This window comes from Cornus florida, unplaced genomic scaffold (assembly GCF_030987335.1).
Source record: "Cornus florida cultivar Cherokee Brave unplaced genomic scaffold, ASM3098733v1 CherokeeBrave_3.0.0_Hap2_Chr03, whole genome shotgun sequence".
Lineage (NCBI taxonomy): Eukaryota > Viridiplantae > Streptophyta > Magnoliopsida > Cornales > Cornaceae > Cornus > Cornus florida.
The window spans coordinates 92,380,829-92,396,343 of record NW_026775573.1 but is presented as its reverse complement, the minus strand read 5'-3'; the positions used below and the strand labels follow the sequence as shown (position 1 = coordinate 92,396,343).

General features: G+C 39.6%; 1 protein-coding gene across 4 annotated transcripts in view; it reads left to right on the top strand.

Annotated features, from left to right (window-relative positions):
• LOC132300879 (alpha-1,3-mannosyl-glycoprotein 2-beta-N-acetylglucosaminyltransferase) overlaps window positions 1–15,515 on the top strand; it is a 57,921-nt gene that overhangs the window by 1,506 nt on the left and 40,900 nt on the right. The window contains exons 2-4 of one of the 4 annotated variants that reach the window (XM_059798154.1): window positions 31–81; window positions 1,513–1,613; window positions 14,660–14,742. In XM_059798154.1, the coding sequence (XP_059654137.1) occupies window positions 31–81; window positions 1,513–1,613; window positions 14,660–14,742 (235 nt within the window). The remainder of the gene's footprint in view (window positions 1–30; window positions 82–1,512; window positions 1,614–14,659; window positions 14,743–15,515) is intronic. The other 3 variants (XM_059798155.1, XM_059798156.1, XM_059798157.1) reach the window with 3 other exon arrangements.

Genomic DNA, 15,515 nt, shown 5'->3' with positions numbered 1-15,515 from the left:
TATTATTTTGAATTCTTTATTTATTCCCAGATGCGGCTTTTTGCTACACAATCAGAATATGCCGATCGGCTTGCTGCTGCAGTATGTCTACTTGTTTTGCATATTTGATTCACCCTTGTAGTCATCTGTCAATGGTTTATATCCTTGTTTTCAAGTAAATGAGTCAAGATTTTAAATAATGACTATTATTTATTGCAATAGCCATCACGTAAGTGATATCGAGACCCAAGCACCTTTGCACTAATGTATACTTACTAGTAAAATTCAATGGTGTAATGACCCACAATTGTGCTGTAACAACCTTGTGGCCTGTGGAGACGTGAAGCCTTTTTAAGTCCATTTTTAAAGTCCCAATATAAGATTCCTCTCCATCAAAGGATCTTCTATTCTGCTCCCTCCATAGACATCCACCAAATGCATAAGGGCACCACCCTCCAAAAATCACGGGCGTGGGATCCCGCATAGCACCCTCTCCAAGCATCAATCAAGCCTCTCGAAGACTGAACCCAAACAAACCAAAAAGAAGACCCTAACTTTTTTATCCAGTTACCAGTAGGCATAATGTAAATTTGATTGTTAAAAGTATTCTATCAATCAAATCAATGACTAGAAGAATAAAAAGGAAAAAAAAAATAATTGCAACAGAAAAATATTGCTATTACTTGTATCAACCAGAGCAGAAAAACATAGCAGTTGCTACACATAATATCACACATTGTGTCTGTTAGTAACAATCTACTCCAAAAGCTTAAGATGTTAGAGAGGGTGTAACTTAAATATTTAAATCCTGTAACACGCCCCCTCATGTGTGGCCTTCTTTTGGTCCAAGTGTCCAACACGTGTTTCTATTTTTAAATTATTAGGGTGACGTTGAGGTTTGAACTTTGAACTCGAGACCTTTGGCTCTTATACCATGTTAACAACCATCTACTCCAAAAGCTTAAGCTGTTAGAGAGGGCGTAACTTAAATATTTAAATCCTTCAATAGCATCTAATGTCACTAGAATTAGTCTAACAACAGCAATGGTAGTCCAATGGTTGAAGACTGCAGGAGTTTTGACTTACTGTATTTTTAAGAGCATAGAATAGGGCGAAATATGCACACAAAGTGACATTCACAATTTGACGAACCATGTTGTATTTGATGGGATTCCTGCATTTGGCCAATCTTTTCCTTTAGGCTATGAGTGGATTTAGCGATTTCTGACTTTCACGTTAAAGATGGTCTCCAAATAAAATCCAGGATATGAAGAATCCTACCAGTGAATTCCTGCCAAGAGAATATCGACTAACTGCTTCCATATTACACACCACATGTCTTGGGTATACCTAATAAATATAATAATCATCTATGTGGTTTTTACAATGAATTCTGCGATAAATGCTGAATAATTGCCTTGTCTAGTTAACAGCTTCTGAATGTCTTGAAATCTGTTTGTGAGGCAAAAAACTTTGCCCAGAATATGAGCTGTCTAATCTCTAACATGTCCTAAATTTATTGGATCATAACAGGTCGAATCAGAAAATCATTGTACAAGTCAAATGCGATTGCTAATTGATCAGATAAGCATGCAACAAGGACAAATTGTTGCTCAAGAAGGTGTCCTATTTCTGTAATGCAATTCTTGGTAGCCTTTTCTTTTAATTTTTCATTATGTTGTTTCAGTTGATCCATTTCTAACAGTGAAGCTCATGAGAAGACAATGAGCATGTTGTTGTAGCTTTTAGTGAGAGTAAATTTATGTATATAGATGGTAATGATTGATTTTTGGTCACATTTTTCATATTTTTTTGGTAATGATTTATTTTGTCACATTTTTCAATTTTTTTGGTACTTCTCATTATGGTGCATCTAATTCCATATATTATGAATATAATTTAACAGTTGGTCATCAACTTGCTTGTTTGGTCGATCTTCCACAGCTGGTATTAGGCATGATGTAAAACTTGCTATTGTTCCTTTATTTTTTTTATTTTTATTTTTTTCTTCTTTCGTCTTTTTTGTATCACTTGAAATATATATATATATATATATATATATATATATATATATATATATATATATATATATAGATTTTTGGAAAGTAATATATATACACAACACACACATATACAAATTAGTGACATTGTACACTAGGTTTTAGAATGCGGTTGTGGCCACCGATGTGGTCATGAACATGGTGATGTTATTACGGGTTGCGCAGAGGTTACATGATCTTATCAGCTGTTGAAGTCATGAAATATTTTGAACTTCACAAATCTTGATCAAAACAAAGAGAGATGCAAATTTTAACTTTATAACCCATCAAACGCATGTTTTTACTGAATTTTATTGAATATCTAAAGGTGATTCTATATGAATAATGACTTATAAATTAAAAAGCATTGTGAGCGGTACCAAGCCCCTACTTCTCAAAGGGAGGTCAGGGTTCAAGCCTCTGTGGAGGTATGGGTGTGTGAGTACCAACTAAGGAAAAAAAAAAAAAACTGTATTAATTTATTCTTTTCACTAATTTTATGGTCACAAATATATTTATATATGGAATACATAAACTATTATCAAATACAATACTTTAAAACAATGAAGCAGAATGTCAAGTAAGTAAATATAATAAACTTGTTATGTATACTAAAAACATACTTGATGATCTATATCCATCAAGTATTTAGCTTTTCTGTACTTTTTATGATTTTCCAGTTTTTTGTCAACTTTAAAGATTTTCTGATTTTGTAGTTTCATTTCATTATTTACTCTTTTATTTATTTATTTATTTTTATTTTATTTTTATAAATCTGAAACAGATTGATGCATATTAATATATGTATAGTATGACATATTTATGTATAATGAATAATACACAGGTATCCGTAGTTTAATAGTATACTTATACAAATACATATTAAAATAATTAAAACAAAAAATCCAAATAATTAGGTTAAAAACCAGAAAAAAACACAATTATTTGGAAAATAAAAAGTTCATGTTTGGATATGATTCATATGTTTTATGAATGTAAATCACTTACTCTTTTGTTTTGTTTTTTTTTTTTTGATAAGTAAGATTTCATTAAAAGCTCGCAACATGGGAGTGTTACAAAGAGAAAACAAAAGGCGCCACAGGCCCACCATAAACAATGGGGAATGGCCCTCCACGCATCTCCTACTTGACTCTCCGCTATACACCCTCTTTAAGCCTTAATCATGTCCACTGTGGAATCGGGAGACACCCAAAGCATGCCAAATGCAACTAAGAACATAGACCAAACATCCCTTATGCTATGGGCAATGATGAAGAAGGTGGTTCACCATTTCTTCCATCTTCTCACACATGCAACACCAGTTCACCATAGTTTGTCGTCTTCTTCCAAGGTTGTCAAGAGTGAGAATGCTTTCGAAGGCAGCTGACTAAGCAAAAAATGCCACCTTTAACGGAGCTTTGGACTTACAAATTGCCTTCCAAGGGAAAGAATGACCTGGAATCTCAGTCAGGCTCTAGTAGGAAGACCTAACCTCAAAAACTTCTCTTGAGGAACCCACCCAAACCATCTCATCCATCCCCTCACTCTCCACCACCACCTAGTTGTAGAGCAAAGCTTGGAACTCAGTGACCTTTTTTTTTTGTGATAAGTAAAAGGAATTAGAAGGCGTTCAAAAGGGGAACGCGTCCCAAGCTATACAAAAAACTGAAACTATGATCTCAAGGAGCCCAAAAAGTCCACAACATCTTCAATGGAGGAAAAATCTCTCCCCTAACCCCAACAAAAAAGAGTACAAATAATAGAGAATTTCAACAGCCTAATGGAGGACTCCTTCCCATCAAAAGATCTTCTATTCCGCTCTTTCCAAATGCTCCACCAAACACAAAAGGGGGTTACCCTCCAGAAGACTCTCGCCTGAGCCCCCACCCATTGGCCCCTCTAAATATCTAGCAATTCCCGAGGTGTCCGAGGCATAACCCAATGAATACCAAACAAATCAAAAATGAGACTCCAACAATCATGAGCCACAGGACAATGCAGCAACAGGTGATCCACTGACTCCCCATTCAACTTACAAAGACAACACCGATTAACAATAATATGTCTTCGCTTCCTCAAGTTATCCAAAGTCAAAATCTTGCTCCAAGCTGCAGTCCACACGAAAAAGGCCACCCTAAGAGGCGCCTTGGATAACCACACCGTCTTCCACGGGAAGGAAGCGCCATGAAAACCAGAAAGGCACACAAAAAAAGACCGGACCTGGAACATCCCCTGAGAAGAGGGCACCCAAAACAGGGAGTCAACACCAGTGCCCTCCACCTCCTGTCTGTACAAGAGAGCCAACAAGCCAGTGACATCATCCAACTCCCAATCCTGAAAAGATCGCCGGAATCGCACATCCCAAGATAACCTCCCGCTATTAAGGCGATAGCAGTTAGCAACCATAGCATGTTTGTCAGCAGCAATCCTGAATAGCCTTGGAAACAAAAGAGCCAGAGGCCTATCCCGCGCACCAGGGATCCTCCCAAAACCGGATAAACCTTCCATCCCGAACTTTGAATCTAACATGTTTGGAAAACTCGTCCCATCCTTTTCCAATGGCCCTCCACACCCCTACTCCATTAGCAGACCTGACTGGCCTAGCTGACCACCCCCCTCTCTCCTCCCCAAAGCGACAGGAAATAACCCTTCTCCATAATCTATGCCTTTCACTGCTGAATCTCCAAAGCCACTTACCGAGGAGAGCACTGTTAAAGGGGGCCAATCTCCTAATCCCAAGCCCGCCCAACTTAAAAGGCCTGCAAACCTGCTCCCATTTGACAAGATGATACTTAAACTCCTCTCCACAACCCCCCAAAGGAAGTTTCGTTGTAACATCTCAAGATGGCCAACAACCGAGGCTGGAACCCGAAAGAGAAAAAGAAAATACGTTGGAAGGCTCAGTAATCTCCTTAAGCTCCCAATCATGAAAATCTCCGTGTAACTGCACGTCTTAAGTTAACCTTTTGTTATCAAGCTGATAATAGTCAGAGCAACCTGAGCGTGTCTGCTCTTGGAAATCCTGAAGAGCCGAGGAAATCTACGAGCCAAAGCAAAGTTCCTGGGAATCTCGTCTGCTTAGACATCCACTCACAATCTCCCTCCCCGCACTGACAAGCAATGACCCTCCTATTGTCAGGGGCTTATTTGTTGTTACTTGTATAATGTTGGGGCTTATGTGTAATTTCTGAAGCTTGTTATTATAAATAGAATGTGGTGAAAGGGTGAAAGTATTCTTTTTTTTCTTTCTCTTTCCCCATCTCTCTCTCTTTTTCTCTTATCCGCTTTCTTTTCTTTTTCTTCTTCTTTATCACTTACTCTTGATTTGATTATATCTTAAAGTCAACATAGTATTAGAGCATGGTTTGTAGTTGAAACCCTAGGGCAAGTTTATGTAAACTCTAGTGGGTGTGAAGGGTTTTGAAGAGATTCCAAGATGGGATTTGTTTGCAAGGAAGTAGTGTTAATCACATCCACATGTACCGCGGATCTAACTATGCGGTGAGTTGGCTGGGGGTTGCAAGGGGTAATGCGCCCTTGCTCGGGGTTCGCCCCGAAAAAAAGTTTTTTGGACCTGTTTTTTATCTATTGCAGTCTTGATTGATGTTTTTTTGTGTTTGCGGGGTTCTAAAACAACGGCTTTTTCTTCGTCGTTCGCGATTCTGGTATGGTCTACCTTGTTGCTTTCTAGGGTTTGTGTGGTGACTGTGTCGCTTTTTTATGCATCTCAGAAGATGGTAATCTTTTTAGATGAAGTTTGTGTGTTAGAGAAGTGGTTCTTTACGTATTTTGTTGATGTTTTTGTTTCTGAGGATTGTATACCCAGAAACTGTTTGATAAAATGTCTGGCTCAGAGGTGACTTCAAAAGGAGCTGGGTCTTCTCCTAGTCTGACTCCAGTATTGGGAGTAGTGATCACCATTCAGGCCTTTGTATTACGAGACTGGATGAGACGAACTATATGGAGTGGGCTCAATCTGCTTGTAAGCATATCATTGGTCGTAGGATGATCGACCATATCGAAGGGACTGTCACGTATCCCTCCAAGAGCGATCCTGAATTCAAAGAGTGGAGTGCAAATAATGCACTAGTTATGACGTGGTTGTTGTAGTCAATGCAGCCACAGATCAGCAAAGGGTTTCTGTTTGTGAAAACAGCTAAAGAGCTATGGACGGATGTGGAAGAGACGTATTCCTCGGTTGGTAATTTTGCAAAACTGTTTGAACTCCAACAACATATTTCAAGATTCAAGCTGGAGAGTTTGCTATATATTACCACACTCACGTGGTAAATGGGAAGAGTTAGGTCACTACCACGACTACATACCTGTGTGTGCAGCTGATGTTAAAGCATTTCATGCTATGGTAAAAAGGAATCGAATCTATGAGTTCTTGGGTGGTCTGCATCCGAGATACGAGCATGCCAGGGTACAAGTGTTAGGTAGTTATCCAACCCTTACTTCTATTAGAGATGTGTTTTCGTATATCCAGGCTGAGGAGAGTAGAATGAAGGCTATGTCTGCACCTGTATACACTAAGCCTGAGCCAGAAGTACCATTGTCTGAGAGGTTTGCTCTTGCCACACAACAATGGAACAAGCTTAATCCTCCAAAAGGAGGGAAACAGGATGACAAAAGCAAGTTGAGGTGTGATCACTGTGGGCGTACGCGCCACACTAGGGAAACATGCTAGAATATACACGGTCGCCCTGCTCCAGCTCCTACTAATGCGAATACTAGGCCATGGTCCATTTAGGGGTTTATCTACGACACATACTACAGAGCGTGAGACTGCTTCTACAAGTCATGCCTCCTCAGGGCCACCGAGTTCTTTGTCCGGTGCTGAACTTGATGCTTTTCGACATCTACTAGCATAACATTCCTCCGTTTCCACCTTTAACTTCGCTCAGACATGTACATTATCTGGTGGGCCACCCTGGATTATTGATTCAGGAGCCACTGATCATATGATTGGTATGGCATTTGATTTTTCTACGTACATTTTATGTTCTGGTAAGGATAAGGTTAGAGTGGCTGATGGCACCTTCACCTCCATTGCGGGGAAGGGTACTGTTTCTGCTTCTCCTAATCTTACCTTATCCTCTATTCTTCATGTCCCAAAGTTTACCAATAACCTCCTTTCTGTCAGTCACATTACAAAAGGCTTGAATTGTAGTGTAACCTTTTTTCCATCTCACCGTGTGTTTCAGGACTTGGACACGGGGAAGATGATTGGATTTTGTTTCATTACAAAAGGCTTGAGGACAATGGTTTGTATTTACTGAACGCGAGGCCAACTTCTTATTATGTTGCAAATCAATCTAGTGTTAGGAATAGTAATGTAAATACAATGGCTTGTATTTACTGAACGCGAGGCCAACTTCTTATTATGTTGCAAATCAATCTAGTGTTAGGAATAGTAATATCAATAAAGATCTGTTAATGCGATGGCATAATAGACTAGGTCATTTACCTCGTCCTGTTTTGAAGCATGTGCTTCCCCAGTTTGCTTCTTTTGAATCTTTTGAGTTAAACTGTGAAACATGCGTTCTTGCCAAACAATGTCGTGACTCGTGTTTCTTATCCTACTAGTATTAATAAAAATATAGCTCCTTTGCAGCTTGTTCATTCTGATGTGTGGGGTCTTGAATTTACTACTTCGTTACTTGGTTTTCGTTACTTTGTTGTGTTTATTGATGACTTTAGTCGATATACTTGGCTTTATCTTATGAAAACCAAAGATGAAGTTCATTCCATTTTTAAAACCTTTAATAGGATGGTATGTACTCAGTTTGGTTGTCCCCTCAAAATCCTTCGATTTGATAATGGAGGAGAGTTTATGCATGGTGGTCTTGCATCCTTTTTTGCTGATAAAGGGATTGTCCATCAAACCTCTTGTGTCGATACACCACAACAAAATAGTATAGCTGAAAGAAAACACCGTTATGTTACAGAGGTGACCTATTCTCTTCTAAGTGGGATGGGAGTGCCTAAAATTTATTGGGCTGATGCAACCTTAACAACTACATACCTTATCAATCGCATGCCTTCTAAGGTTCTTGGCTATCAATCCCCCTTCTCTGTCTTACATCATGACACTGCCTTGTTTACTGTCCCTCCGAAAGTGTTTGGTTGTGTTTGTTATGTTCACATTCATCATCGCAAGGACAAAATGGACCTTAAGGCAATCTGATGTGTCTTTCTTGAATACTCTGCCACTCAGAAAGGGTATCGGTGTTATAACCCTACCACTCGTTGTCGCTTTGTCTCCATGGATGTTACATTCTTTGAGTCCGTTCCTTTTTTTTTCCGTTGCTTGGGATTCTCTACAAGAGAAGACTACTATATAGGTAAAGAATCCGTTGTCCATTCAGAGGGATTGCCCCCTTCCTTTGCCTGTTTTAATTCAGGGGGAGCTTTTTACTGAGGTGCCTACGTCTAGTCCTCTTAACACTAATGATTTGCAACAAGGAAAGCAGCCAATTGTCTACACTAGGAGGTCAAAACAAGTTATTGACTCACCCCAGGACCAAGAAGTCTCCTTCGATCTAGGTAATTCCTTAGTTGACATTGATACTCTTGATTCTTTTCCCAATAGCATTCCTGTTGATCTTGATGTCCCTATTGCCTATCGTAAGGGTGTTCGTAGTTGTACAAAGCATCCCATATCCCAGTTTGTATCCTATGATGCTTTATCTTCAACATATCTTGCTTTCACTTCGTGTATCTCCTATGTATTTGTTCCTTCTAGTGTTTCAAATGCTCTTAGTCAAACTCCATGGAAGAAAGCTATGCTTGAAGAAATGAAGGCCTTTGAGAAGAATGGTACTTGGGATATTGTTCCATTACCTAGGGGTAAGAAACCAGTAGGCTGTAAATGGGTCTACGCAATAAAGTATCATGCAGACGGAACAATTGAGATATATAAAGCTCGGTTAGTTGCAAAAGGCTTCACTCAGACCTATGGAATTGATTATCTGGAAACATTTGCTCGAGTTGCGAAGATGAACTCTATACGTGTTCTTCTTTCTTTGGCAACTAATTTGAATTGGCCCTTACATCAACTGGATGTAAAGAATGCTTTCCTTCATGGTGACTTAGAGGAAGAGGTGTATATAACTATGCCACTAGGGTTTAAGCTTGGCAATGGTTAGAATTTAGTGTGCAAGCTAAATAAAGCTTTGTATGGGTTAAAGCAGCCGCCACATGCTTGGTTTGAGAGGTTCAGCACTGCTGTGAAAAGAGTAGGGTACACACAGAGTCAGGCAGATCATACTCTCTTCATCAAGAAGCACCAGGGCTACACTATTGCCCTTATTGTATGTGTTGATGATATTGTTATCACAAGAGATGATCCAGAAGAGATTCGTCGAATGAAGTCATTCTTGGGGACAGAGTTTGAGGTTAAAAACCTTGGATCATTAAGAGACTTTCTTGGCATCGAGGTGTGCAGATCGAAGAAAGGGGTGTTCATTTCTCAACAGAAGTATGTGTTAGATTTGTTGGCTGAAACAGGCAGGCTTGAAGCTATACCTATTGATATTCCATTGAGCAGAATCATAGGCTTAATGATGTAGATGGAGACCCATTGGTTGGGAGATTGATTTACTTATCTTTCACGCGCCCGGATATTGCCTACACTGTTAGTGTGATTAGTCAGTTTATGCATGCTCCACGTACACCTCACCTTGAGGTAGCTCATCATGTTCTTCGCTACCTCAAGGGTTCATCTGGTAAGGGGATATTGTTTGGCAATCATGGCCACTTGCGTGTTGAAGCCTATACTGATGCTGATTGGGTAGGGTTTGTGACAGATCGACGATCTACTTCAGGATATTGCACATTTGTTGGAGGTAATCTTGTTTCATGGCAAAGCAAGAAACAGTCTGTAGTAGTTAGATCTAGTGCAGAGGCTGAGCTCAGATCCATGGCACATGGAATTTGTGAGTTGTTCTGGCTACGTACGATGTTGGGTGAGTTGGGTTATCCTGTTCGCGAGTCAATGAAGTTATATTGTGACAACGAGGCTGTTATTAGTATTGCCCACAATGCAATTCAACATGACAGGACAAAGCATATTGAAGTCGATCGACACTTCATCAAGGAAAAGCTTCATCTTGGGCTGATTTGTATTCCATACGTCAATACATATGATCAGGTTGCTGATGTTTTGACTAAGGGTGTGAGCAAGACTTGCTTGCAAAATATGTTAGTCAAGCTGGGCATGATAGATATATTTGCACCAGCTTGAGGGGGAGTGTTGTCAGTGGCTTATTTGTTATTACTTATATAAAGTTGGGGCTTATGTGTAATTTTTGAAACTTCTTATTATAAACAGAATGTGGTGGAAGGATGAAAGTATTCTTTTTTTTTTCTTTTTTCTCTCTCTCTCTCTCTCTCATCCGTGCTTTTTTTTTTTTTCACACTTACTCTTGATTTGATTATATCTTAAAGTCAACAATCTCATCCATCCCCTCACTCTCCACCACCACCTGGTTGTAGAGCAAAGCTTGGAACTCAGTGACCTCCGTAAGCTCCCAATCATGAAAATCTCTGCGGAACTGCACATCCTAAGTTAACCTTTTGTTATCAAGTTGATAACAGTCAGAGCAACCTGAGCTTGTCTGCTCATGGAAATCCTGAAGAGCCGAAAAAATACCTTCTACAATGGAATGTCAACCCCAATTCTATTTATTTCGAAATCTACGAGCCAAAGCAAAGTTCCTGGGAATCTCGTCTGCTTAGACATCTACCCACCATCTTCTTCCCCGCATTGACAAGCAATGACCCTCCTCCATAATTTGTCCTCTCAGCCCCAAATGTCACGATCCGCCCCAATCGATGTAAGTACTATCTGCTTGGCACACTTTCTGTGCTACGCGTCTACATAGTTAAGGGGTGTCCACACATGTGACCCCCCACAGGCGATGTGGGATGTCACAATCACCCCCTTTTGGACCCAACGTTCATGCGGCTTCTGCACGCTCCCCACATTTTCGGCTGGGGATTGGCTCTGATACCGTTTGTCACGACGTGCCTTAACATGTGTAGATACAATTCGCTTTACACACTCTGCGTGCTTACGGTTTTCAAAATGCATTTACATGGTTAAGGGGTGTCCACACATATAAATGCTAGGAACTTCTCCCCCTGGGCGATGTGGGATGTCACACCAAATCTCCAAAGCCATTTGCCCAACAAAGCCTTGTTGAACAACTCCAACCTTTGAATCCCCAAGCCCCTCTTTTGAATAGGGGAACGCACACTGTTCCAATTAACCAATTGGTATTTGGACTCACTACTCATACCCCTCACAAAAACTTCCTCCAAATCACTTCTAATCTTTGAACAATGGACATCGGCATCAGAAATAAGGACATGAAGTAAGTTGGAAGATTCGAAAGGATGCTCTTCGTAAAAGTAAGCCTCCCCCCTTTTGATAGGTATTGCTTCTTCCAAACTGCCAACCTCTTCTCCAAGCGTTTGACCACGGGTCCCAAACTGACGTCCTTCTCAACGACGCTCCTAGAGGTAACCAAAGTAGGAGATCGGAAAAGATCAACACCACACCCAAGAATGTCTGCTAAGTCATGGATCTCGTCAACCTCCCCAACAAGAACCAGCTCACTCTTCCCAATGTAGATCTTCATCTCGAAACAACTAGAAGTAAGCCAGGATACATCTCAAAAACCTCAGCTGGTCCACCCTTGCATCACAAAAAAACAATAGTGTTATCCACAAAGAGCAAGTGAGAAGTAACCAACTCATTGGGACTGTTTCTAGGGCTGCAAATGAGCTGAGCCGAGCTTTAGGTTGCTTAGGCTCGGCTCACCAAGACCAGAGGGATGCTCGGGCTCGACTCAAGCTCGGGCGAGCTTGGCCTAGCTAGGCTTGAGCTCAGCTCAGCTTAAGCTTGTGTGTGTCCGAGTGTCCATATAAAGACATATATACATAAAATGAATCAAATCTAAATGTTAGTACGTCAAGCTTGTTTGTGTCTATATATATATACACACACACACATATATACATAGACATATCAAATAAACCAAATCTAAGATATCATTTTTGGAGACAACTCTTGCACCATCTCCTTCAAATCGGCTACCATGTTCATCCACTAATCATTGATCTTATCTCACCACTTCAAATGCAACAAGGCTTCTTCTGACAGCTTGATTTCTCCGGAGTAATGCTGTCTGGTGTCTTTGATTTCGCTGGAGTAAGCATAAATATATATATATATATATATATATAGGAGTTGCTTTATTTTGCCGGCGAAGTCTAAGGAAGGGGACGCAAAAGCTTGGTCTGCGGCTGCTGGTTTAGGGTTTCTTATCTTTTTTGTTTGGGGTTTTCTTATCCCTTCAACATGTAAACTAATCCAATGGCTGAGATGAAACATGACTTGGGCCATTGGGCTACTTAGCTAAATGGACTTCATTTGTGAGATGGGCTTCTAGATACTAAGAACTAATTGGGGTAACTACATATCTATATAAATTTGGGATAAACTTGTATATATGGGTAGGCTTGTAAATATAATAAATTGAATATAATATATTTTTATTTAAACGAGCTTGTTCATGAGCTTAACGAGCCGAGCTTGGCATTGTTCAACCTTGGTTCGTTTATTAAACGAGCCTTAAAATTATGTTCAAGCTCAGCTCATTTACTTAATGAATGATCCCAAGCCCAGCCTTTAACGAGCTGAGCCCGAGCTGTTCATGAACAGCCCGGTTCATTTGCAGCCCTAACTGTTTCCCAATGAGAAGCCTCTGATACAACCCAAATCTTCCGCCGCCTCATCAGCCTACTAAAAGCCTCCATGACATTGATGAACAAAAAAGAGATAGAGGATCCCCCTGGCGTGGCCCACAAGAGCTAGCGAAAAACCCTGCTGGGGAGCCATTCACCAAGACAGAGCCGCGCAGTCGAAATGCAATGATAAATCCATGATCTTCATCTGTAACAAAATCCCATCCTCTCCAGCATATACATCAAAAAGTCTGCACAAACAATCCCCGGAACTCCCCTTCTGACCCTGGCCTCCACACACTCACCGGCAACCAAAACAGAATCCAGAATCTGGCGACCGCCAGCAAAAGCGTTCTGGGTCTCCGAGATCACCTCATCCAAGACTCTCCTCTATCAGATGGCTAAGACTTTAGCAAAGATTCAACAGCTCCACCCTTCTTCGGAATAAGGGTTATAGAAGATGCTTTAAGACTTTTCTCAAACTGGCCTCCTGAATGGAAAGAGTTGATGGCTCCCATCACCTCAACCTTCATCACATCCCAATTCTGTTGGAAAAAAGCCAAAGTGAACTCATCCGGACTAGGAGCTTTGTCACCATTGCAGCTCCTAATCGCTTCCAGCACCTCCTCCTCCTCCTCAAACAGTTTCTCACGCCAATCCATATTCTCACCCGAGATACCCGCAAAGTCAAGCCCATCCAACAAGGGTCTCCAGGTCACAGTCTCTGAAAATAACTGCTGATAGAAGGACACAAAACCGTTCCGAGCATCCTCTTCCCTGGTCACCATATTCCCATCAATATGAAGCATGCCAATATGATTTCCTCTTCTGTGAGCGTTAGCTAAAAATCACTTACTCTTTTTGAGAAAGAAAAAAAACAGAAGGAAATATTCGAAAATAGATGGACCATGAGATTTGTAGCAGATGTCAGATATAAAATAAAACAATAATTTAATGTTAGATTTGGGTGAAAAACAAGAATGAAAACAAAATAGATTATTTGCAAGACCGGAAGCTTTTTATTGAAGATTTGCGGTCAAGTCTTATGTTTTTTGTTTCTGATTTTGTAAATTTAAGTTGTTTGATGTGTTTGAACTTTGGAGTTTGTTTAGTGGTTTGAGAAACTTGTTTGGAATAGAGAAATGTGAAAAATTAGGGAAAAATCAGCTTTATATAGCTGCTGGAAAACACTACTGTCCATCGCAGCCGTTGCAGGTGAGTCGGTCCGAGACAGCTGTGAAATTCTGTTTCACTTGAGGTTTTGGATAAACCAGGTCTTGACCCTGGCCAAGTTGAAGTCGGCCTAATTTCAAAACCTTGATTGTAAAGGAGGTTGTAATAAATATTTTGAGCATCTTAATTATTCAATATTGGATATCTTGAGTTAATGCTCCCAATTTATTCTGCATAGAAAGAAAACATTGACTACCAAAAGTTTAGCACAAATAAAAAAATAATAACTGTGCAATTTGATTTTATTATTCAAAGTCACAATACTTGAAATCTAAAACATTAGCAAAGTCTAGCACACAGGAAAATACAAACTATAGATTGTTATTTTTTCCCCCAAATGGTTTTTCGCTCACTGAAAATTCTTGGAATCAGCTAACCACATGGTTTATTGGTTACTGGAAATTCTTGGAAACAGCTATTGTCAATGGGCATTACTTTATCTTACGGACGTGTAACAGAAGGCCGAAGAGGAAACCTCATCATTCTTGTATAAATTTTGCTGCTTTTTCATTTTCCTTTTTTAAGTAACTGGTATCTGAAGCTAAGTGTATTAAAATATGCTCTTTGATTATAAATTTGAAATGTTGCTTTCTTTTATTAGTAAAAAGATATCCTTGTAGATACTTGCCACTAAATACATGCTACAATTTCAGAAGAAAGGAAGCAAAAAGACCAGGAGTGCGAGCAATTGAGAGCACTTGTTCAAGATCTTCGAAGTATGTCCTCACCAGCAAAAGTATTTTTCGCTTATTTTGTCCCCATAGCAGTTCTTTTCCTCTCTATATAAATCTGATAGTTCTTACAGTCCAGAACAAATTCAAAAAAGGTATATATGGGAAACCCTTCATTGGTATACACAAACACACAAATATATATATTATATAGTTGGACAAAGCTCTCTTGTGCTGTAATGGCATATACTTGTAAATCTTCCAGGCATTGTTGGGTTAATGGGTGAAATATATATATATATATATATATATATATATATATATATATATTGCTAGTTGTTAATGGGCGAAATTGTATTATCTATGGATAGTCTTTTGGACTTTGTAGATAGCTTGAAATTGTAGTGTCGCCATGGGTGCCTTTTGTTCTTTGGGAGTGCTCCCCTCTTGAGCGCCTTTAATGAATTTTTTATCAAAAAAAAAAAATAAAAAGAAAAAAGAAATTTCTAAACAAGTAAATCCTTCACTGATCGTGTAGGATTAAGATCCATCTGTTTTCATAAACTTGTGATTCTTCAGAAACATCTACAGCATTTTCATTGTATTATTATTATTATTATTGTTTTGGTGAAAGGCCCTGCTCCTTTGTTCTTTGGCTAGGGGAAAAATGATTAAACTTGTTAAGTTAGCTCCGTCCTCAGTTGTTTATAGTTTTTGTTCTTTTTGCTTACAGTGTTGTGAAGCTGAATATGATTTGCTGGTCACTTCTGGCCCTATCTGATTTGGTTTAATCCTCTGTATGTTCAGCCAAAAAACAACTGGTTAAATATCCTCAAGC